The sequence below is a fragment of the Crinia signifera genome, chromosome 3 (assembly GCF_055691185.1).
Source record: "Crinia signifera chromosome 3, ASM5569118v1, whole genome shotgun sequence".
Classification (NCBI taxonomy): domain Eukaryota; kingdom Metazoa; phylum Chordata; class Amphibia; order Anura; family Myobatrachidae; genus Crinia; species Crinia signifera.
In genome coordinates, this window is record NC_139219.1 from 278,985,944 (window position 1) to 279,012,336 (window position 26,393).

General features: G+C 45.0%; 1 protein-coding gene across 1 annotated transcript in view; it reads left to right on the top strand.

The window, feature by feature from the left end:
- Positions 1-23,696, top strand: part of AIRE (autoimmune regulator) — a 42,296-nt gene extending 18,600 nt beyond the window's left edge. Inside the window, exons 7-13 of the mRNA XM_083174773.1 lie at positions 466-597; positions 1,339-1,454; positions 1,745-1,835; positions 5,908-5,981; positions 9,781-10,258; positions 14,832-14,900; positions 23,526-23,696. Coding sequence (XP_083030899.1) covers positions 466-597; positions 1,339-1,454; positions 1,745-1,835; positions 5,908-5,981; positions 9,781-10,258; positions 14,832-14,900; positions 23,526-23,561 — 996 coding nt within the window. The 3' untranslated portion in view covers positions 23,562-23,696. The remainder of the gene's footprint in view (positions 1-465; positions 598-1,338; positions 1,455-1,744; positions 1,836-5,907; positions 5,982-9,780; positions 10,259-14,831; positions 14,901-23,525) is intronic.
- The last annotated feature ends 2,697 nt before the right edge of the window (positions 23,697-26,393 follow it).

Here is a 26,393-nt window from a genome sequence, read left to right on the forward strand (position 1 = left end):
TCCCTACCCCTTCGTTTGCTAATGCCTATACAACATTTCTGAACGTAACTTGAGGGCTCTCTGTTATTCAGTTACACACTATACGAACCCATCGCCTGTGGCATTGCAGACTGAATAAAAAGATCAAGTGCATACATGTGGTATAAAGAGGATCCACTCTATGGATGTGTGTGTGTGTGTGTGTGTGTGCCTAATATGTCAGGAGATCAGTTTTGTCATGTTATTCCCAAATGAGGGTATGCGCCTTATATCCCTAATGAAACAAATGGTGGGGTGGGGGGAGGTGCCAATTATCTTTCTGGCCCACGGCAACAAAAAGTCTAGTTACGGCTCTACTACTCACTATTGTTTATCCCAGTTTTGCAAGACAAAACTTTTTCCTGTATTATTGTCGCTGTGCTATAAAGTAGTTTTCAGTCTTCAGACAAATATGTGGTACTGAACTATTATTTTCTGACTTTCCAGCCTCCCATCATTGCTGCTGCGCTTACTGCTCCTGAATTGTCACAACATCAGGTGACTTCTGAATTATCCCATCGTCAGGTGACTTCTGAATTATCCCATCGTCACGTGACTCCTGAATTATCACGCCATCAGGTGCTTCATAACTTTAGTCCATGTACCTATAACTCTCGTTCTCTTGATGTAATTCTACAAATAATGCTGAATTTAATTTAGCGATCCTAATCTACTTGATTTATATCATACTTGCCTACTTTTGCAAACTAGTATCAGGGAGATTATAGTTGGTAGTAGAATTTTACACCATGTCCCATTGAGGGGGCATGTCATGCTCCACCCAAAGGGCTTTTCTAATTCCATATATGGAGAGATTGTGAAAAGAGATTGTGAACGTGGCACCTAGAAGCGTGGGTGTGTACTGCTACATCTGAGGAATCTTTCATAATTACTTAGATCCAAATGTAGACGAGCCCCAAAGCAGTTAGTAAGAGCTACTATACTTGGTAAAGTGCTGGGAAATGGTGCTGATGATTCAATGTAAATGTATCTGTCTCTCATTCCTTTTTCCCCAAAAAAATGTAACAGTGTAATGTGAGCTAGGTGAAATAAGGGAGATTGCTAGACTAGTCAGGGAGAGAGGGAGATTGCTGTTATTTCAGGGAGTCTCCTGCAGAATGCAGGAGGGTAGGCAACAATGATTTATACTCACAAAACTTCTTATTATTGTTATAAATAGCAATTACTTATATGGTAATGTTCTTACTAGTATATCTTCAGTTACTGTATAATAATAACAACTTTTGGTTCCCTCTTTTCCATGTAACCGCTCCTGACCTTCATGCTTCTGCATATTGCCTTCTATCTCACACTGAACAGAGTAATGATGATGAGTGCTCAGTCTGTAGGGATGGTGGGGAGTTAATATGCTGTGATGGATGTCCCCGCTCTTTCCACCTATCGTGTTTGGTGCCCCCACTTACCCACATACCAAGGTACATTCAATAGTTTTTTTTTTTTTTATTTTGTTTCATGACAAACAGAAAAATGCAGCATTATGGGTAAGGTAGTTTTCCCTTGACTATAATATGCCAATAAGGAAGAGAAAAGTGTTTTCCTGATCAAAACAGAAGCAGAATTTATTTACTCCTGTATGGTGCCATGCCTCTGTTTTATCAGACATGTTTCGTATAACTGACCCTTTAAGGATTGGTTATTACAGCTGTATTTAGGAGCATCCATGTCAGGCACTGAAATAACTCTCTCTTCCTTGCTGCCACTGTAGTGGTACATGGAGATGTGACTCTTGCAATACAGCTGGACCAAATGTTACTGAATGCGGGGACAATACTAACGGAGAAGCTAAGGTGCGATCTGTAAGTAACACAGGATTTTTGCTTTACTTATAAATGCTCATGAATTGATCTTAATAATTTAATTCCAGGAGCAATGCTATATTTTTAATTAAATGTTACATAAAGGAAAGATAGAGCAGTGTACTGTAATCCAGTGTGTGTGTGTGTGTGTATGTATGTGTGTGTGTGTGTGTGCGCGCGCGTGCACCGGAGCAGTACAGTGTAGCCCAGTGTATGTGTGTGAAGGCCACTAGTACTGTTGTGGGCATTATGTATATAAGGAGCACTGCTACTGTTGGCAGCATTATATCTATAATTGGTAATACTACTGTGGCATTATGTGTAAGGGACACTACTACTGTGGGTATTATATGCATAAGGGTCACTACTATTGTCAGCATTATCTGTATATGGGTCACTACTATGGTCGGCATTATCTGTATAAGAGGTACTACTACCGTGGGCAGTATGTGTAAGGGGTACTACTACTGTTGGCATTATGTCTAAGGGGAACGAGTACTGTGTGCATCATGTTTAAGGGACACTGCAACTACTGTGTGCATCATGTTTAAGGGGCACTGCTACTGTGGGCATTATGAGTAAGTGTTACAAAAATAATGGAGGCATTATGTGTATAAGGAGGACTACTGGTGTACTCATTATTTTTATAATGGGCAGTACAGTGGGCATAATTTTGGCATTATGTATATAAGGAGCATTACTGTGGGCATTATGTGTTAGGGGCACTACTACTGTGTGCATTATGTATATAAGGGGCACTACCTCATTCTTAGCAGCTGACCTTAGGGGCACTACTACTGTGTGCATTATGTATATAAGGGGCACAACCTCATTCTTAGCAGCTGACCTTCCTCTTCTAGGTCTGTCCCATATCCATTGCAATGGGAGGAGCTGAAACGTACATCTATGCTTCATCTGTGCATTGAGTCGGTGGGACTCTCTGTCACCCACTACTGCTCTGTCTCCAACTATCTCTCCCTGTCACCCATTGCCTTTCCCTTTCATCTCTCCCACTACTTCTACGTCTCCCACTATCTATCCTCATCACCTCTCATTCCTGTCACCCATTCCCTGGCATCACCCACTGCCACTCCCTATCATCCACTGCTTCTCCATCTCATACTATCTCTCCTCGTCACCCACTGATTCACCCTCTGCCTTTCCTCACTATCTCCTCATAAATCTCTGACACTCTCCTGTGTTACTATTTTCCCATCTTCCTTTCCCTCTCCAAGGCATCACTCTCTTCTGCCATATGTATATAACATTCCCTTTGAAGCTAAACCCCTTGTTGTGATGCCACATCCACTCTTTGAAGCACCCAAATATTTGTTTTGGATCCAATATATTGTGTGTTCCTTCCATTTCTATTAGCAACTATAGCCCCCAAAGGTTTCTATGGGGGGTGCAATGCTGTCAGATTTACTCACAGCTAACACCAACTGAAGATGGCATTTGTCCATTGTAGCCTATGGGCTACAGATCAGTAAATAAGCTGGCAAAGGGCTGATCCCTAGCAATGGCCACCACGCACACATGCTCAGTAGACTGTACAGTGCCCCTGTCATCACCACAGAGGCTTGGCTAACAATTGCATGATTTGGACCCCTTTAAAAATACCTCTAGTAAATACTGATAATTGATTTATGATAATGTTCCAGATAAATGACAGTTATGTAGAAAATATACCATAGTCCTTCCACAGAGGAGGGTCCGCAGGCAGTTCCCCTGTACTCTTGTGGGCCAGTCTGACCCCGTTAAGCCCCATACTCAGCAAAAGAGCTGAGTCACCCCTTTAAACCCCGTAAACACGGTGTGAACTGGCTCTTTTGCTGAGCTATGTGCTTCAGCACGATTGCTCGGTACACACAAAATGCACACTGTGATGCTGAGCGATCGTGCCGAGTGGAACTTTGCCTATTTTTAATAGGCAAATCCCCACGATATAGCAGGAAAGCCAGTGCAAGCACTAACTAAGAAGTTGTAATAAAGGTAGGGGGTTATTCTGGTTTACTCGCAGGGGGGCAGATGTAACATGTGCAGAGAGATTTAGATTTGGGTGAGTTATTTTGTTTATTTTTACACTGCAATATAGATCTCACTTTGAAGTAAAACCCTATCCAAATCTAACTCTCTCTGCACAAGTTACATCTGCCCCACCTGCAGTGCACATGGTTTTGTCCTTTTGAGAAGGAATTTGACTTTGCGAGTGAACCGGAATAACCCCCATACTCCCTAGTCCTGTATTCAGCTAAAAGAGCACCTAACGTCTACATAAAATGGTTACATCATGTTGACCTTTTGAACCTGTTGACCTTTCACCTTTCGACCTTTTGTATCTGTCGACCTAATGCATGTTGACCTGTACATCTATCTTCCGGACACCAAAGATACCAGTAATGCAGGGACACAGTGGTACAGTAGTATAACATGCAGGGTATTGCAGCCAATAGGTGGATCACCTCATGAGCTAAGAGGGTTCTCAGACTTGATCGCATGCATACGGCTCGTAGTACACATGCGCAAGGCCATCCTGCGATAAAATCCCGCAACTTTTTTAAATGGCTGGCTGTAGGCAGGTTGATTGACTGAAAACCTGGCGTTTGGGGGTGGTATACACTGGCAGTGTCAGGGAAAGCACAGGCACGCCTAGGCGTTTGAAGGGAAGGTTTGTGACATCAGCATGTTTCTATTGCAGCCTCCGAGTAAGTCCTGGGCTTTGCACAGACTGCACACAGAAAATCATTCAATGGCGCCTTGCATATGGATTTGCTGCTATTTGCAGTTCGCTGTAACTTTTGCAAGCCAGTTGTAAGCCTAGGACATTGGTTTGCAGGTTTTCTCAGGGTTGGATTTCACTCTAGCTGGGCAGAGATTACCTGATAGCAGGACTTCACAAATTATCAGAGGACCAATCAGGTTTGAATAACCCCCTAAATGCTGAACATGTGCACAGTACTGTAACACTGTTGCACATCAATGATATCAGCAGTTTGCACATCTGCAGTAGCACATCAGTATGGAGGTCATACCTCTATGCAGTCTCTGGGTCCTAGTGCCCAGCATGTTCCAGTACAAGGACAGGGGCAGCACAGAGCCGAGTGCCTGTCCTTTAGCATATAACCCTCAACCCTTTTTAGCACCTAGTTCCAACATAATGGTACTACTGTTGCATTAAAAACAACAACAACAGGCATAGGCGTGCGCAGCACATTGTATGAGGGGGTGCACTGTCAAAGTGGTGTGCTTAGCACCACCTATTGGGCATGTCTAACACCACCTATTGGGCATGTCTAACACCGCCAATCAGGCGTGTACTCACTAAAATATAAAACGACTCTCAGCCACACCATTATCTCCTGCCTGTTTCAGTTTTAATCTTCTAATTACTCTGTGTAACAGTACATGCAAATAAAGTCAAATTCATATCTGGGTGACACATAGGGTTACCACCTAGTCCCTTTAATTCCGGACACATATTAATTACACAGGTTCTGTGGCTGGCTGACTTCAAGACTCCACTTCACCTGATTTTAAACTGCCACAGAACCTGTGTAATTAACATGTGTCCGGAATTAAAGGTCCTAGGTGGTAACCCTAGTGACACAGATACTGTATGTAGTGATACTGTATGACAATAATGTAATACAATTAATAATGCAAAAATGACATAATTGATTGATGGGCGCTTGTTTTAATGGAATACAGGTCTAAAAAGCAAAAGTCTTTGGTAAAAGGTATTGCTGGTATTACTAAAAAAGTGTGGGGGTGGGAGCACAGCATTAGGGGGTGCCTGTGCACCCTTAACACTCAATGTGCGCACACCTATGACAACAAGGTACTGCATATATTTATTTATATATAGGCTGCAAATAGCATCAACAGTTCTACTCTATTTCTCCTGTCTAAACATCCAGTATATGGACAAAACAGGAGTCCCAGTCACTGACTGGCACTCACAGAGCATATTCCTTTCATTACGTGTGCAATGACATCTGGTATATTTACTATCCCAAAATAAAAATGATTCTGTGACTCAAATAAAACAGTTATTTCTTTATCGGTCACCCAGGAACCTCTGGAGAATTCGCCTCAAAATAGCAGCAAAGTTCGGGAGGTCCGTCCAGAGAATTGTTGGTCCGTGAGGTAATAACTGATATAATATTCCACTGAAAAATACTCGTGTATCTAAGACATGTCACACAGATATAGGGGGTTATTCTGGTTGACTGGCTCGGATGCGAATTCGCACACCCTTGCGAGTCCACCAGAACCCGCCCTGCGAATGGCAGGCTGCCCACCCACTATTCGCATGCAGTGCACATTGGCACAGCCTGGGAATGGATGTTTTACATAAACATCCATTCGCAGGCTGGGGGAAAACTCCCACATCTGTCAATGGTCACCCACATCACCAGGCAATTTCCAAGGGAATGCCCAGTGTTCTCATGGGAAAAACCCATAAAACACTGGGCATTCCCATGGGCGATTAATCCGTAACGCCACCCCACCCCGCCCGCCGCCCGCAATGTTGGGTGAGTGCACCCGGTGAACAGTCTGTTGCCTGAATGAGAGGTAAAATGTAATTGGGTGAGAGAATCAGAAAGTGAGACTTTTGTTTTTTTTTAAAGCGGCAATCATTTACACTGCAAAACCAGTTTGAATTTGCAGTGTAAATGATTGCCGCTTTAAAAAAAACCTGGAGATTTCTTAAAAAATCTCTCACTTCCTGACTCTCTCATCCTATCACATTTCACCCAATGCATTAGATCTGAATGTAGCAGCATCTATTGGCGGTCGCCCGTCTGCGAGTTTATCCAAATGCTGCTATAATCTCCTTCCCTTGGGTACATCCTTACATGTGAAGTTATACTGATTGGTGCGCCCACTGTGTAATGCACGTGTCGTAGGGGCTTCCAGAACTTTTCACAAATGCGCATTTGCAAATGATAGCTCATCTATGTTAACGTCATTGTTGTCAGGAGCCAGGTTTTATGGTTCAATCTGTTTTGTTTCTGTTTGGCTTTTGACTCACTGGTGACCTCCAGTGGTAGGTCTGTTGCCATTACAGCCCTGTGTTCTTTGAGCTATTATTTACAGGCTGTGAGGTATTAGCTCGTTAATCAGGAGCAGCCTGGAGATTCACCAGCTGTTTCAATCACCTGAGGCCTTTATAAGCCATGCTCTCCTGGGGATCTCGGCCAGTGATAGCTTGTTGTTTTTCTGTGCTGGTAGCTGCAGATATACTGCTCTCTGGTCCTAGGTCCTGCTCCTGTTCCATTCAGTCTGGATTCTGTCGGAGTCCTTCTCACTTCAGTCTGGGTCCTGTTTACAGTCTTGTCCTGTGTTGTCTGGGTCCAGTCAAGTGTACTATCCTGCTGCAGTCTGGATCAAATATCATTGTCCCCTTGCTGTCCTAGTCCAGGGACCTCCAGCCGTGGTGCAGCCATTGTCCAGCTGCCGTCTCACTGCGGTCACTGTACAGCCGTAGTCCAGCCGTTATCCAGCCGCCCGATTGCTGCGGTCAGTGTCCAGTCTTGGGCCGGTCACTTAAGTGCTCCAGTGGAGCCTGGTTCCTTATTCTTTATTCCTACGGGCAAGCGGCCCTTCCTCCTTAGTTATAATCATTATTATCCTGGTTCTGCTCTCCGTGGTTCGGAGAGGCCCACAACTGTGGGTTTACGTCTGTTTTGGGGTACCGTCACTTTAAGAGTACTATTTTTATGTTGGCGTGTGTTGGTTTGGTGGCACCCTATTGTTGCTTTGTTCTGGTGTTTGCGACTCGGTCGCGCTGTCCCGTCCTTGGCCTGGTGCCGGTTAGTCAGGGTTTTTTTCAGGTAGGCCCGTTAGTTAGATCTGCCTTTTGAGATACCCCCTGGCGATTGCTCACCCCTTGTCACCACATAACACCTGGCTGCATCGGGGTCGGAGCAGGCTTAACCGGCTCCTTCGAACGCGGCGGCTACAGGCGAAGCCTAGCACTACCGCAGGGGTATTCCATCTGCCCGGGGGACTCAACAGAGTCAGTGTAGGGTTTCGCTGTGGCCGTTCTAACCAGCGGTCCCGGCTACGGGCTCACGCCTGATCTCCAACTCCCTGCCTCCTGCATCCTCACGTACTGTCTCTGGATTTCCACGGTGGGTAACCCCCAAGTCCGTAACAATTGTGTTTGGATTGCGTGCAGTCTTTACTGTTTGAAGGGGATTGGAACCTGTTGATTTTATAACAGTATGATATAAAGAATATAGGCAACTGCTTTGCATGGAATGATCTCATCTAAATAATTGGCTTATATTCTGCTTTTTACATGTAATGACCCAGCCTAACAGCTGTTTTACTCACTGTAAGCTGAGCTATGTGCTGGGACTAAAAGCCCCCTTACACTTGTCCAACTTATTGTTCAACAAATTGAACCTGATTGACTCGAGATTTATCCTATGTGCAGGAGGATCAATCTCTTGCAATCTCTTGGTTATACCCAATGGCACAGGATTGTGCATTGTGTCCTACACATCAGGCACATCAGATTTTGTCAGACAGGCACATCAGATTTTGTCAGATAAATTGACTCAATCCACCTGAATTGGGTCAAATCTCACAAAATCTCACAAGTGTAAGGGGCCCTTTACACATCACAACATATTAATGCCCCCCAACAGTTCTGAATTTAAGGATATCTTAAATATAAATAAGGATTATTTTTTACAGGTGACCACAGTCATTTTTTATTAAACCACCTTAACTTACTGTATACTGGATGGGGAGTGGGACTAAAGACTCTATTAGGGAACCACCACTACACTATACTATACTATTAGTAGCCAATGTTCCCAATCCCAGAATCTGGACAATAAGACGAAACAAAGTAGTATTTTAGGAATGAGAAGGATGGTGGTAAACAATGATATTACTCCAAATATAGGCCCTCATTCTGGTTGACTCGGTAAACTACGAAGCTCGCAGCTTACTTAGTCCCAGAGGGGCTGCCCTGCCGAATGGCTGCCTCACCGCACTGCTGTATCCCCTCGCAACCATGCAAGGGGATGTGTTATAAAAACACATCCCCTCGCATGTCCCGCTGGCGGTGAAATCATTTGATGGTTGCGACCATAAAATTATTTCTCCATGGAGACTGACTTATATGCTTGGGCTTCCGCCCTAAGACAGGGCGGGTGGCTGACGTCATGTGACGTCTGCCGCCTGCACCTGTGTCAAGCCATCATTTGCATGGGCACTCCCAGCATTTGTATAGGAACGCCCATGAAATGCTGGGCATTCCCATGCCCAACGCCGCCTCCACCCCCATCCCGCCTCCCCATTTTGCAAGCGCCATGCCGACAATGCAGGTCGGTGAGGGCGCTCGCACAGAAGACCTGCACTTGCGCATAACTAATTATGCGCATGCGCAGGTAAAAAACATCCATCCATCTGATTAAACCAGAATTAGGGTCATAGGGCGGGATGTATTAATATACATCGCCGCCCGGCCCCCGCAATGCTAGTGCATATGTACTAACATATGCGGCTGGCATCGCGGTGCGGTGATGGAGGCCCCCGCAAAACCTGTAATGTGGTTTGCGGGGGGTCTCCGTCACCTCCTGGGCTCTGCGGCGGTTCCCAGTGTCTCCTCCTTCCCCTGCAGCCAGAAGGACATCCCCGGCTGTGACATGCTGCTGGGGGAGGAGGAGCAGCATGGAGGACGGGGAGGGGGTGCGGACGGCAGGCAGTGGGCGGCGATAGAAGCCCGTAGGCTTCTATAGGGTATTGCCACCCAAAGGTGGCGATACCCTACCCGCCAAAGACAGTGCGGACGGGTTTTGGTAAATTTGAAAATGCGGTAAAACAGGTTAGTACATCCCGCCCATAGTGTCACTCTCTCTTTAGACACAACAGAAGTATGTTTCCTACTTGTAACACACATGTAACTATTGTTTTCTACTTACAGTGCAATACAAAATGTACAGTTTGGTGCGGATCCCCACCATCAACCAACACTCCAGACTAGGGCCTGCCCCACCCCCCAGACTTATTCACAGTCACATGCAGAGAGCTCCCCCCAGCTTCTGCCTAAGCCCCAGAATGTGTCACACACACGTTCCTCTGAAACACCTGTGCCACAGATACTCCCACAACCTTCACTTGGACCACTGGTTAGGAGCTCCCAAAAAAATCAGACTGTTGCACATCTCATCCAACCCCCACATTACACTGCACATGCTCCTCACATTCTCCTTCCAAACACTTTGCAGTCACAGTTGCCCCAGGCTCAAAAAACATTCACGGCCACAGGACACCACCGTGAGGTCAGTGCTGCACCTCCATGTGAGAGGCCTGCTCTGTTGGTACCCAGAACAGATCCCTGCCCAACAGGATCATCAGCTCGAGGAGAGGCTGTGCCAAGCTCTGGAGTATTGCAGACAGAGGTAAGTGAGGATAACATGTATGACTGGTCTACTTAACTACAAACCATGTTACACCCCTAGGCATAATGGGGGACATTTACTAAAGGAAATTTGTAAAAAAATAGGTGTATTTGTATCCAGAAATACACTCATTTTTTACATTTACTATCCCAAAAATTTGGCAATTCGTATTCCTATTGATGTGCTATCAATAAGAATACGAATTGCCGTATTTTCGGGATATTAAATGTCAAAAATAACTGTATTTCTGGATACAAATACACCTATTTTTTACAAATTTCCTTTAGTAAATTTCCCCCAATATGTCTGCTGTACCCCAGGAAGTTCTAAAGGATAGTTCAGCGGTTCCCAACCTTTTTTCTCTCCAGTACCCCTTGATTAGGCTTTTCATATATGAGTACCACCACCTCCTCTCAATTTTAAATAACCACAATAGTTACAAGAGGAGTGGAAGTGAGCGGTATGCTTATATTTAAGGCCCATATACACTAAACGATGTGTTCATTGAACGATATTGCTGAACTATTTGCCTTGAACTCTCCAGTGCCCTGGGTAACCGATTTTGTGCATAGACACTGAACGATAAACAATCTAGTAATATGCAGCTTTTTATGACTGGCATTGCTAAAATTGAGCTGCATGTACAGATAACAGAAACCCTTGAACTGCGCACCCACTGGCCTATATTTTGAACAATATTTTTCAGAAGGACCAAAATGAATGATATTATTCAAAATAACGCCCAGTGTCTACGCACCTTAAGGAGTAGTGGAGGAGTTGTGTGCGCTCAGGAATCGGTTCCCTCTGTGTCTGGCCGCTGGCTGTGTTCTGTCTCTGGGGTTCCTACTAATGCCTGCAGGATTAATGCCACTGCTTCTTCCACCCGTCTCAGTGCAGGGGGGGGGGGGGGGGGGAAGGGGGGCACCAATATTTATTTTGCCTCCGGGCAACTGGGAAGAACTTCCACCACTGATCTGTGATGTAACAGCTAGCACAAGGCAATCTAATGCTGTGTACACACGGGGGAGATATATTGCTCAGCCATATATGGCTGAGCAATATATGGCTGAGCAATATATTGCTCAGTTTCTCCTGTTCATCAGCGACCAGAGATGGTCGCTGATGAAAATGAAACTGCCCGGGGGAGCCCGGCAGTGGTAATCAGCTGGTCGCAGGAGCATGTTCCTGCGACCAGCGATCACCACAGAGGCAAAAACGGGAGCGCGCACCCGGCGATATATCGCCGGTGCACACTCCCATTGCGGGCAATATGGTCGCTCAGCGACCATATTTCCCGCGATTTTGGACAAAATCGTCCCCGTGTGTACGCACCTTAGGACAATTCATTTGTACATGTCTGATACATGGAATGTATTCTTTCCAGGCTGTTTTAATGGTCTTTTTGTAGAACAAATAAAGTTCAGGTCCCCGTTATCAGAGTGCCAATGCACACAAAAATAATGTCGAAAAATATAATTCTTCTGTGCTGAGGTGTTCCCCTTGCTAAGTTTAGCTCTGAATGGGGAATGGAGAGTAAGTCTGGAGGAGGTAATGGTCATTTTCAAATGGGAAGTATTTGATGTGGTAGATCAGCAATAAGAGGAGTTTCTACAGATGATTTTTGACTTAAGTCATACACACACTAAAAGATATTGTGAAAGATATCGCTCAGAAATGGGCTTCTGTGAGATATCTTTCATAATATTATCGTCTAGTGTATACACTCAGTATCATTAATGATGCATGCTCCCACGTGTCGTTAATGTCTGCAGAACATTAATTATTATTATTACTATTATTATTATTGTTTATTTGTATGATGCCACAAGGGTTTTAGCAAAACTGAATGTCACACCCCTCACCTAGCAACAAGTGTAAACACATAAACGGCATAGCAAAAGACAATTGCTGAACAGTACAACATTAAAGCAAAGTGCTGAATGCATTGGTAAACTAAATGCTAATAATCTTAAATTTTTAGAATTACATATATGATCTTATCTAGATATAGCAATACAGAATGGCATTCCTCCCAAGTTTTCGCCCGCTGTGCCTCTGAATTGACACTGTGCACATGCCCACAGTGTCTATTCTGTAAGATTGGGGGTGGACTCCCAACTAACCCCCCCCCCCCGCAGTGGGACACTGCTGGCCGCGGGAGGGATGCGGGAACGTCCACAAAAAACTGGACATTTGATCGATCATACGGTATTGGAGTGTATTTAAAGGGTTTTTGCATTCATAAAAGTGGCGCGCCACATGCTGGTCACTGCCACCTTTTTCAATAGCCTTTTTGATGGCGGACCTGTGGGCCACCATGCGTTCCCTAAATGTCCGTTCGGTTTTGCCGACGCATGATCGTCCGCATGGACATATGAGTTGGTATACAATATATTTGGATTTGCACGTTAGCCTATGTTTAATTTTTATAGGTTTGCCCGTTAAAGGGTGATTAAAGCTAGCACCTGCAATTAGATACTGACAGGTTGTACAACCACATCGTATACAACCCAGATTTGCAGTGAGAAAAGTAGTGGCTGTCATAGGTTTAGGGGTGATATCAGGTCTAACAAGAATATCACGCAGGCTCTTGCCTCTAGTATACGAGAGTAGTTTAGTATTGGCACTTTGAACAATAAGCCATCGTTTTTTCGATATTTGGTTAGTGCCTTGACTAGTATGGTTAAATTGAGTGCCCCATGGTACCATCGGGGCCGTACACTTACTGCAGAATGCTGTCAATAATTCTGCTCTATCTCGGCTAAGTGCTTTCATTTTAGCCTGTTCCAAAAGTTTAGGGCAATAGGGCAAAAATTTGTTGGGCATTTTATTCATCTCAACAAGGGCATTTTGCTTGTCCAAATAAACTGATATTGGTTGAAATGGTGAGTTATTTGCTGAAATTATAGGGCAGCCTGGTGGTTTAACCAGGGACTTATGTATTTTGGGTGTAGTATATAGGATAGGTGCCACTGGATGAGCTGGAATCAGAGCATCTCTAAGTTGTTTGGTAATGACTTGGGATGATATCGCCTCATCTAGTATAATGGTAAGGTCTTTTTTAAAGTCTGACGTTGGATCAATAGGCAATCGGCTGTATACGGATGGATCTCTGAGTTGGTTGGAGATTTCTTCTTTGTAGTCAGATAAATTCATAATGACCAAATTCACCTTTATCGGCTGGTCTAAACACTATATATATATATATATATATATATATATATATATATATATATATATATATATAATTTTTTTTTTTTCTTAGAAAAGCACATGAGGAGAGCGGGCCCTGCTCGTGAGAGCTTACATTCTAAAGAGAAGGGGCAGACAGATTGGGGTGACATAGAAGGGGTAGAAGTGAGCATAAACAGAAGGTTCGGAAGAAAGATGGCTGGGTTTAATGAAGAAGTGGGTCTTGAGAGACAACTTGAAGGGGGTGATTCAGTATCACTCACTAAGCAGCAGTCGTTTGCGAGGGGATGCGAGCTGATGTACGCGAACAGAGTACGGTGTATGCCTGGTACAGTGTATGCCTGCAGCCTTTTGGACTGTAGCAAGATAGCTGGTCTGCACTGCAATGCATGAGAAGTAGAGATTCAGCAGGACTGACCTGTGTAAACACTACATTTTTACAACTGCAGGCTATTGTATTGTTCCCACTGACAAAAAAAACCTGAATTGACATTTGGAAGTTAGGCAATGCATAATGGCTTGGGTACACAATCCCGACCGTCAGAACCCCAACTGAATTCAGTAGGTGTTTTAACAGTATTTCCTAACACAGGGGTGGCCAAACTGGTCCTCATGATCTACTAACAGTCCATGTTTCCTCAATCACCTAGCCAGTGCACAACTGTAGTCATTACTAACTGTCACACTGTCAAACATGCTGCATTCATTCCTACTATAGATCCACAGGTTGCCTGAGACACAGGAACTGATGGTAGATCTTGAGGACAGGTTTAATAATAATAATAATAATAATAATAATAATAATAATGATATTTATATATCGCTTTTCTCCCAATAGGACTCAAAGTGCTAGGTTTGGCCACCTCAGTCCCATCTCCAAGTCTAAAGAGCCGTACACACCACAATGACCCCGCCAACGCCGATATTGGTGGTTGGGGGACCGGCATCAGCAAGTGCATACATACTTGCCGATGCCGCACACGAGGGAGGCGACCGCGACAGGCCGTCATTCACGAAGTCGTTCACGAAGACCTCCTTCGTCCGGACAAGGGAGGGGGTTGTTAACGATGCATAGCATACACATTTGACGATATTGGTTTCAATATCCTTCAAAAAGCCCTTTCTGAACGATTGTGACCAATATCGGCTAGTGTGTATGGGCCTTAATGCTAATTGCTTCCCACCCACAACCTAAACCTCCCCATACTTCCTAGCGCTAACTCCGATACTTACTGTCTGTATCCGTCATCATTCTTCCCTGCAAACGATGATACAAAATACAAAATAAGAAAAGGTAGTTTAAAGATGTTGATTCAAACATCTGTTATGCAGAATCTCACCATAATTAAGTGCTTATATTTCCTTATTCTCTTATTCTCAGACAATGACGGAAGCTATGGGAAGCAACCTGACATTGAGCCGACAAGAGCTGGAAAGTCTCATTACAGAGGTGAATACCAGAATATTTCAGGATGGACGCTAAGATTTGCTATAAACATATTAGCCGTAGACAAACACATAAAATATCTCACTATATAAACGTAAGTTATTAAACAGCTAATACATACAATAATATGATATACAAAGCTGAATTTGTGAGATAACAAAGATCTTTCAATATATCAGTAATTCCCAATATTTTACCAACATTCAACCTATCACTGTAGAACACAAATGTATTCTGTGGAACTGGGGCCTAATTCTGTATGGATGTGCAAATCAAGGACTGCACATGCGTACCGTACCGTATGCACCGCATATGCGTGAGGGGAATTAGCGACTGAAAATGTGATATGGATTGGAACCGCAGTGGACCCTCAGGTTGACTGACAGGAAGCTGGCATTTTTGGGCAGGAACCTGATATTTTCTGGATGTGTCTGGAAAAACATTGACGTGCCCAGGTACTTTTAGGAAGGGTATGTGACATCAGCGGTGACCACCCTGTCTCCGTCACAGATTAGTGGAAGCCTTGGACTTACGAACATTTCCACAGATGGCAAAAACGATCAGATGGTTTAAAACATACTTGCCTACTTTTGAAAACTAGTTTCAGAGAGACTATAGTTGGTAATAGAATTTCCTCTACCTCCCCATGGCAGCTGCACTATGGGTTCTTCCCCTCATTAGGTAGGTCTGGAAAGGAAAAAAAGACACAACACTGCCCCTATATAAGGACCGCCCCTACAGAGGCTCAGTGTCTTTTTTTCCTTTCCAGGTAGAGGAGGCTTACCCCACAATGCTGCTACCTTCCCCGCTGCCTAGTGCAGTTGGGGTTTAGGCAAAAAGAAGGCTACCCGCTACCTAGAGTAGTTGGGACACCTGTCTGGTGAACCCCCTCCGCTAAAATGTGGCTGGGGGTTATGGGCGAAATCCCCGCAAACATACCTGCCGTCTGTCCGGAAACACAGTGAGTGACAGCAGGACTCGCGCCATGCTGCGTAGCGTCTCTCCCTTCACACGGAGCACGAGCACAGGAAGCGCCGGAGGCGACGTCAGACGCGGCGTCTGGCGTCAACTGGTGCATGAGGACGCGCGCGCGCGCGCACGGAGCCGACTTATGGGGAATGTGATGTCATCAGGGGGCGCAGGGCGCACCTCTATGACAAACAACGCCAGGACTTAAAATGGCGCCGCAGACAGCCGAAAAACGCTGCTGATACTCACCAGACCAGACTGACACCGGGTAAGGCTCCAATGTTAGCTTGCTAACGGAGCACTATACTGCAATATTATCAGGCATTTTTTTCTGATTACCTTATCTTGTGCTACAGTGATTGCAGTTATGGAGGATGATAAAAAGCAGCAAGGGAAATCGGGGTAAGCCAAGAGGAAAATGAAGGGAATGCATGTGAATGGACAGCCATTAAGCAAGGGCTTATGTGTTTACAGGTCAGAATCAAGCAAGGATAAACTGGAGTGTAAACAGAAGCATAAAAAATTACATACGCCTAAATGCTCGGTGTGTGATGCGCCCCTGCCAGAGAAATGCAAGGGCATGGTGTGTGATAATTGTAAGAAAGCCCCCATAATGAGGCCAGAACAGATGGCGGACCTGGTAGCCATGTTAAAAACTTCCTTAGCAGACACCTTTGTTACAAAGGAAGATCTGAAGAAGGGATCACACAAAAGGCCCAGGGAACCACCTTCCGAGGACTCTGACCCAGGGGAAGGGCCCGCTATTGATCCACAAGAGGAAGTGGAAGAAGGGGAAGTGACACAGGAGAAAGCGGAGCTGGATTTTAATCCAGATCTCCTTAATAACTTACTTACTCTAATAAACAAATCACTCAGTATTGAGGATCCACAAGAGGAAGGGAGGTTACAAGACCTTCTCTTCAAGGATAAAAAGAAAAAACCCAAGTCTTTTCCCCTATCCAAACCACTACAAGACATAGTGGAGGAAGAATGGGCTAATCCGGATAAGAAAATAGCCGTGCCGCTTAGGGTTAACAAGATGTACCCATTTGACACGGAGCAAGTGAAGAAATGGGAGACGGCTCCCAAAGTAGACTCAGCCATTGCCAGACTGGCAAGGAAAACTACTCTACCACTTGAAGACGCCAATGCGTTTAAAGACGCAATGGAAAGGAAGATGGAGGTGAGCCTGCGTAAGCAGCACATTACGTCAGGGGCCTCCATTAAATCATCCTCGGCGATAGCAGTGACCTCGAGGGTACTGAGATCCTGGTGCCAGGACTTAGAGTCTGACCTACTGGATGGAGTGAAAAGGTCAGAACTCCTTAAAATAGTCCAGAACGTGCAAATTGCCGTTGAGTTTATCTGCGATGCGTCATTGGATGCGGTCAGATTAGCAGCCAGGTCAAACGCAAGTACCGCAGTAACCAGGAGAGCACTGTGGCTCAAGTCATGGTCGGCGGACGCCCAGTCCAAAAACAAACTGGTTTCACTCCCGTTTCAAGGTGATTACCTATTCGGGAAAGACCTGGACAACATCATCTCAAAAACGACAGGGGGAAAATCGACATGGCTCCCTCAAGACAGAGGGTTTAAGAAACCACCAAACAGATCACAAAGACCCCAGTTCCAAGACTTTAAGGAGGCAAGAACATACAGGCCGGGCAGAGGGTACAGGAGACCCTGGTCCGGTGGAAGGAGCTCCTTTCGTGGCCAAAGGGGCAGAGATGGACGGTTTGGATACAGACAAACACAATGACGCCAAGCAGAAGGTAGGGGGCAGACTGAAAAAATTCCACTCAGTCTGGGCCCAATCTACCAAAGACAAGTGGGTGATGGAAGCAGTATCATCAGGATACAAAATAGAATTTATACAAGACCCTGGAGTATGGCTGGAAGAGTCACCCATACCAAAAGACAGGGAAGAAAGGCGGGCACTGAAGCAGAGCCTACAAAACATGATAGCACAAGGAGTAGTGGTGGAGGTCCCCAAAGGACAAGAGATGACGGGTTGGCAATCAAGGTTTTTTGTGGTCAAGAAACAATCGGGAGGATTCAGGACCATTCTGGATCTGAGAAGGCTGAATGCATACGTGGTAGCAAGAAAATTCAAGATGGAGTCTCTCAGGACGATACTCCCGGATATAAAGAAAAACGCATTCTTGGCTACGATAGACCTCAGGGATGCCTACCTTCACATACCCATCTACTCAGAGCACCAAAAATTCTTAAGATTCCGCATATCAGGCGTAACCTACCAGTTCACAGCTCTGCCATTCGGCCTGTCAACATCCCCAAGGACATTCACCAAGATACTGGTGGTGCTAGTAGCGAAGTTAAGAGAAGAAGGCATCACCGTATGGGCGTACTTGGACGACCTATTAGTAATGGCTCGGTCAGAGGATCAAGCAGTAAGCCACACTCACAGAGTAATGCAATTTCTCCAAGAACATGGCTGGATTATAAATCTAGACAAAAGCCAGCTTCAGCCCGCAACAGCGGTAAAATATCTGGGGGTTGTCATAGACTCAAGAGCAATGAAGGCAATGCTGACGCAGGAAAGAATAGCAAAGCTAAAACAGGAAATAAACTACTTCCAAGTAAGAAGAACAGTCAGTTCAGCAGACTGCTTAAGGCTACTGGGCCTAATGTCGGCGGCATCAGATGCTGTAAACTGGGCAAGGTTCCACACAAGAGGCATACAAAACTGCTTTCTGTCTCAGTGGAACGGAGACAGCAAGAGGACCACACAGAGGATCATACTGTCAAAAGGAGCCAAGCAAGACCTGCTCTGGTGGGGGTCAAGAGGAAGACTGGGACAAGGCAAGTCCTTCACCACAGGGGAACAGGTGCTAATAACAACCGATGCCAGCATGGCAGGCTGGGGGGCAGTATGCGAGGGGGCAGCGGCCCAAGGACAGTGGTCAAGGCAAGAAGGAGCACTTCACTCAAACATCAGGGAGATGAACGCAGTGAGAGAGGCGTGTCAGTTCTTCCAATCCCAACTATATCGCAGAGACATAATAATCAGAACAGACAACGCGGTAGTAGTAGCGTACCTCAACAAGCAGGGAGGTACAAAGAGCAGAGCGATGATGACAGCAGCAGCAATGGTGCTGAGCTGGGCGGAAGCTTGGACGAGCAGTCTCGCAGCAGTATTCATAGCAGGAAGAGAAAACCAGCAAGCGGATGCCCTGAGCAGGAAGCAGATAAACCCAGGGGAGTGGGAATTATCCCAAGGAGTATTCGAAGAGATAGCTCAGAGATGGGGCTATCCAAGGATAGATCTCATGGCAACCAGAGGCAACAGGAAGGTAGAGAAGTTCATATCCAGACACTGGGAGGAAGGGTCCTGGGACACGGACGCACTGACGTGTCAGTGGGAACAAGGCCTGATGTATGTGTTTCCGCCTTTCCCGGTTATATCGAGGATACTGAACAAAATACAGAAGGAAAAGGCAACGGTAATAATCATTGTGCCCACATGGCCAAGGAGGGCCTGGTTCCAGAAACTAGTCAGGATGGCAGTAGCAGGGCCATGGAAACTACCGGACCAAGAAGACCTGCTATGGCAGGGAAGATATACGCAACATCAACCCAGAGACTGGAACTTAGCGGCATGGTTGCTGAAACCAGAACCCTGGTAAATAGGGGCTTCTCTTCTAAAGTAGTGAAGACCTTGCTAAGGGCCAGAAAGAGCTCAACATCAGGCACATATTACAGAATCTGGAGGACATACACACAATTCTGTATAACCCAGAGGAAGGATCATAGGGCCATACCAACAGTACTTGACTTCCTCCAGTCGGGCCTGGATAAGAAGTTATCGGTAAGTACATTAAAAGTCCAGGTGTCTGCGCTAGGCGCCATACTAGACAGGAGAATCGCAGAAGATAAGTATGTACAAAGGTTCATACAAGCATCCAAGAGGATAAGGCCAGAATTTCGTAGCCCAACCACACCATGGGACCTCAATTTAGTGCTAAATACGTTAACCGAGAGCCCCTTCGAGCCCCTAGAAGAGGTGCCGGTGAAGTGGCTAACGACCAAAGTGGCATTCCTGGTGGCAGTAACATCCACAAGAAGGGTATCGGAGTTGCAGGCCCTCTGGGCAGAAGAGCCATTCCTGAACTTTTTTGAGAACAAAGTTGTCCTAAGAACAAACCCTCACTTCCTGCCCAAGGTAGTCTCATCGTTCCACATCAACCAAGAGATAGTACTACCGTCTTTCTGTGCAAAAACAACTAATGAGAAAGAACGGAGGCTTCACAAGCTAGATGTGAAAAGAGCGCTAACCATTTACTTACAAAGGGTTGAGAGCTGGAGGAGAACAAAAAGGCTCTTCGTTGTAACAGAAGGCAAGAATAAGGGGCTTGGAGCCTCAAAAGCTACCATCGCCAGATGGATCAGGACATGTATAGGGGAAGCTTACAAGCTAAACAACAAGGAAGTGCCACAAAGCTTAAAAGCTCACTCCACCAGAGCCGTAGGATCCTCCTGGGCCAGGAAGGGAGCAGCTTCCCTAGAAGAACTTTGTAAAGCAGCCTGCTGGGCATCAGCCCACACCTTTGCCAGACATTACAGTTTGGATATCGAGTCCTCCAGTGACGCAAAACTAGGCAGGAAGATACTGAGCGCAGTAGTATAAGGACAAACATAAAAAACTCCTAAATAAGGGGAAGAAAGTTAGTTCAAGGGACCTACATGTAGGTGACGACAACCTACTTCAGTATGAGGTATTATTCTCTTATTCGGCCCCACCCAAAATTGTTTCTTTTCTTTTACACTGCTATGGTATCACCCATAGTGCAGCTGCCATGGGGAGGTAGAGGAAAGTACGGATTCTTACCCGTTAATACGCTTTCCTCTACTCCACCATGGCAGCATTATTCCCTCCCTTGGGATATATGATGCAATATAAGATGTTAATTTAAGTTAATATATGAGTGCATATTCGCTGATAATCAAGACACTGAGCCTCTGTAGGGGCGGTCCTTATATAGGGGCAGTGTTGTGTCTTTTTTTCCTTTCCAGACCTACCTAATGAGGGGAAGAACCCATAGTGCAGCTGCCATGGTGGAGTAGAGGAAAGCGTATTAACGGGTAAGAATCCGTACTTTTGCAAAGCGTCACATTGAGGTGGCGTGTCATGATCCACCCAAAGGGCGTGTCTAGTTCCATACAGTATATAGAGAGATTGTGAAAAGTGATTGTGAACGTGGCACGTAGAAGTGTTGGTGTGTAATTTAAAATGACTTATATCCAAATGTAGATGAGCCCCAAAGCAGTCAGTAAGAGCTACTATACTTGATAAAGTGCAGGGAAATGGTGCTGATGATTAAATGTATCTATCTCTCATTCCTTTTTGGTCTCCAAAAACAGTGTAATGTGGGCTAGGTGAAATTAGGGAGATTGCTAGACTAATGAGGGAAAGAGGGAGATTGCTGCTATGTCAGGAAGTCTCCTGCAGAATGCAGGAGTGTAGGTAACTATGATGTAACAGTGTAATGTGGGCTAGGTGAAATGAGGGAGATTGCTAGACTAATGAGGGAGAAAGAGATTGCTGTTATTTCAGGGAGTCTCCCGCAGAATGCAGGAGGGGAGGTAACTATGATGTAACAGTGTAATGTGGGATAGGTGAAATGAAGGAGATTGCTAGACTAATGAGGGAGAGGGGGAGATTGCTGTTACTTCAAGGAGTCTCCTGCAGAATGCAGGAGGGTAGGCAGCTATGTTTAAAAATTATATATGGATTTGCAAGTGGATTGCAATTAGCAATCCATTCATAATTCGCTCGCAATTTAGCTAGAGACATTTTCTTTCTGTCTGAACAGCTGGTTTCTCCTCACTGTCCTCTGCAAATTCTCACTTCAGTGATCCATGCTGAATTAGCCCCTTCTTTTGGAATAACTGGTTCATACTGATGTATTCATCAGCTTGGACTCAAAATAGACTGACCATCCTGCTCTATTCCTAATAAAATTACACATTGGGGTATATTGTAAATAGATTGGTCTGTAAACACAATTTAAATGTGTATTTATTATTCAGTACATTTTTAAATAGGTACAGACATGAATTTACTGGTGGTTAGGTTTGCTGACCACAAAATGTCTTTTCCTGTGTGACTGAACATTTTACTACCCATGTAAAAACTTATTTGAATAACAGAGGTGTGTACACTGATATACTGGCATATTTCAGAATGGTGGAGAATGGTGATTTCCCTACAAAGGTACAAAGGTACAAAAATCAGCCTTAAATTGGCCATACACTAATACAATTACAATTTGGGCCCTTTCCACCTGATTTTGATGGATTGCACGAGAAATCTGGTGGAAAAATTGCATGTGTTTTATCTCTGATTCCGATCTGAAGCCAAAGATCGGAGGTGCGGCCACATGCGATTCCATCAAGTGCTGCGGGATCCGAAATCGTATGCAAAAAAAAAAAAATGCATATGGTGTATCATATGGGATCCTGTTGCCCGGGAAGCTCAAGGGAGAGAAGTCGCACAAGTGTATAAGGGACTTTAGGATATATGACCTGACCTCACAACACAGGGACAGGTTTTTTCCTGGAGCATTTTTTCGTTCCCCTCCAGCCGTCCCCTGCCTGACTCCGTCCCCTACCCGTGCAAACGCCTTGGCGACTGTGATACTTGCCAAAGGCGTTCGCACAGGGGGTCCGCACATCCGCATATATGTGCATGCACAGGACCTCAATCTTTGGGCTGAATTCGGCCCCTTTCGATACATACTGAATTACCCCCACAGTCTCACCTACAGCAGTAGCATGTTGTAGATCGGGAGGAGAGCAGGCACGTTATTTTTAAGCCTAAAATAACACGGTTTGTAGGTCAATCTGGAGGGGGCGGGGCCAGAATGATGTAATTCTAATGGAATTGAGCCATATTGGCTCCACTCCCTCCCCATTGACCTATGACCAATGTAAAGTTATCATGGCTTAGTGGGAATGACACAAATGTCACTTTGGGGGTATATCCAGTACACATTGAGCTGCTGACATGCTGACATGCTACAGTTCCTGTCTCCTATCTAGATAGATAGAAAGGTTAAAGTGGGGTGGTAATGGAACTCTGTTCCACTTTCACCACAGCCCACACAGTAATTCCAACAGAAAGCCTGTCCGGGCAATTTCCTTTTCTGACACAGCGTATGTGATGTCATGCTGTCAATTGAAGAGGAAGGGAAGTTGCTGGTGGGACAGAGACAGATCTGTGTATAAAGGGCACTTAAAGTGGACATTTTATGTAAGAGGTACTACTGCTGTGGGTGTTTTGTGTATAAGGCTACAGTATAAGCAATACTACCGTGGGCTTTATGTGTAGGCGACACTACTGTTTGGCACTACATGTATAAGGACTACTACTTTGAGCATAACTTGAATAACGGGCAGTACAGTGTGTCATAATGTGAATAAGGGGGACTATTATGTGGAGTAATATGAATCAGTTTATATTTCTATTATGTGGTGTAATATGAAAAGATTTCTATTTCATAGACAAATGCCATATTAAATAATAAAATAAATGTAGGCTTTGGTGTGTTAGGTACAGGCCATGGCTCTCTGTTGTGGCTGCATCCTCATGTCATAACTTTTCTCTTCTGACAGAGCTCATATGATTGCTTCTTACAGTGGGCGTTCCAGAATATGACCAGGCCTGCGACATGATTTATCATCCCCTCAACTTGTGCTTCAATTGCATCGATTTCCTTAAATATTCTACTACTCAAGTTAGGTTTTTTTTCACACAGGAAATGTGATCAAACACTTCTAATAATACATACAGATACATTTCGCATTAAGAAATAAGGGGCAGATTTATTAAGCTCGGTGAAGTGATAAAGGGTCTGGTTTTTATCACCGGCCAATCAGCTTCTACCTGTGAAGTTACAGGCTTGGTTTGAAAAATGACAGGTAGGAGCTGATTGGACGGTGATAAAAACCAGACCCGTTATCACTTCACCCAGCTTAATAAATCTACCCCTAAGTCATGCGTTTGGCACTATTCTTTAGACAAAGGAGCAGATGCGATTAGCTGCGGTATTTACTGCGCAGGTAAATCTGAGTTTGATCTAATTATTGTATACCCAAGACCAAATCTACTCTACATTAATCCATAGATTTTGAGTTATTGTAAGTGCTGAGAATCTATGGGTTTAATGCATTTAATGTGGGTTTTCCTTAGCAGCTGCGAGGCAAAATCTGTACTAAGTGCACCCATTGGGGCTTAACACATGGGATAGGTGCACCTAATTAAATAGCTGTGGGCTGAACGGCTAACTGAATCTGGCCCTAGGCATTCATGCAGGCACCCGCCGTGAGGTCAGGTTTGCTTACGTACAGGGGTGTCACAGATGGATGATTCGGCCAATCTTTGGTTTCTTGTGAATGTTTTTACCAAGAGTTTGCATCAATGGTAATATCATTAAGGTACATCTGTGGTAATACCGCACAGGCCAATATTCTGAGCTGGCTGAATAATACTAAGACCAACCTTAATGGTTTCATGGAAATACAACCGAGAAACATTATTGACATTTTTTTTGTTTTAAACATCTCTGTTACAGTGTTTTTAGATTTTCACTATGCCTATGCTCAGACTTGGATTTGCCTGTTTGGAAAAACTTTTTGTGCTTTCTTTTTTGTCTAGTTTATTTTTCCAATGTAAAGCAATAAATACGATTTGCACTAAAAATGTTTTTAGAAATTAAATTCCTGAACTACATATGAATAATATACGGTAGTTATATGTTAACATGTAGACTTTTGCAAGTAATTTGTTTCACTGATAAATAAAATATAGCAAGTAAGTTTGTTGTACGAGTTTTTCCATTACCTATATACAGTATATAGCCAGGACTGTCATCAGAAAATGTAGGGCCCAGGACTGACAAAATATTCAGGGCCCCCCATCTTGAACCCCCGGCGTGCCTGGTGAGACATCCGGGGTGCACTACTCAACCTCTACATTGCATAAAGGGAAATGTGAACTTTGCTTCTGACAAATTATACTTTACAGAACAGTACTATGCCCCTTTTCTGTCTGTGCCTGGGACTGGGTCCCCACAGACCCAGGGCCAATACCACCACCAGCTTTAGGCAATAGCCTGTGGGCGCTGGAAGAAGTAAGGTCATCCTCACACCAGCACACCACTCTACCCACAACCCCCCTACATAGCGTGTGCTGGAGCAGGTCGATGGTTCCCGCATTCCCTCCGCCCCAGCGGGTCTGGTGTAAGACAGCGGCAGCCGCAACCACCACCTCCCCCCCTCCTCGTGAAGCAGGTGAGTGGTGTCCACACACACCCCCCCGTTGGACCGGGCGCTGGAGCAGGTGAGTGGTGGGTCGCCCCACACACGCACACTGTCGCAGTAGCTGGGAATCCATTTTTTTTGACTGAACTGAAAGGATGAAATTCACTTGCAGTTGCGACCTGGTAGTAGCCTCTGCCATGACAACAGTTGGAATGTAAGATTTGTCTGTCTGCAGATTACATGCCATAGAGGTTATCATTGCATTTCTGTTCCACAGCCAAATTTAGCACCAGATTTTTGGAATCTGTGAAGTGGGTTAGTCTTCATAATACACAAGTGTCTGCTGACAAAGGCCACACTGCCTACTTGCCTTCTTTCCCGGAAGGACCAGGAGGCTCACAAAAATCAGGAGGTATTCCCGGATGCACGGAAGAGTGGGCAAGGTTACCATATCCAGTTTCCACCTCCAGCCTATCTGCCCACTTTCTGAATGAAATAGGCAGACCTGGCGGGCGATGATGCAATTTTCCTTGAATCTCATCATCGTAATCTCGCCTACACTTTTCAGTGCCGGTAATCTCAGCATTGTATAGTGCAGGGTGGGTTCACGATAACAAGATTTGCAGCCATGCCCCCCTGTGTAGCCTCTTTACCCACATTACATCATACAAGACTCCAGTGTGATTGCGCTGCTTTGGGTGGTGTAGCATATTGTCTTTTTCTGGGCCCGTCTCCTTCGGGAGATGGCCCAATTTGATCACATGGCTCCCTCTGCACGTGTTTAGGCACAGCACTGGTGGTAGGGAGCACACCTCGGGCTCCTGAGTTTTTTCAAACTCATATTGTCTTTTGCTTTCAGTTTTGCATCACAGATGCAGCTAAACTATTCACAGTGTACTAGAGACATCGGGATGTGACTACCACTGCTAAGGAAGTCGTTTTAAACATTGACAAAGTTGCAGATGAAGCACAGCGACTGCAGTGTGGCAATTAGTATACCGATTCAGACTCATTTGCACACAGATGTACAAATATCACACATAAGGCCAGATGTATAGTAATGAGTTGCGAGTCTGGTGGCCATGCGAGATGCCAGCCAAACTCTGAGTTTTTTTAAAGGAGCAGACCCACGCCACCAGACAGAACCATTACATCCAGTCCAAACAATTGATCAGTGTATACTTGACACAGTACTTGTGTCACTTCCATGTGCTCATCATCCCAGCCCAGGACCTGGGGTGCTGA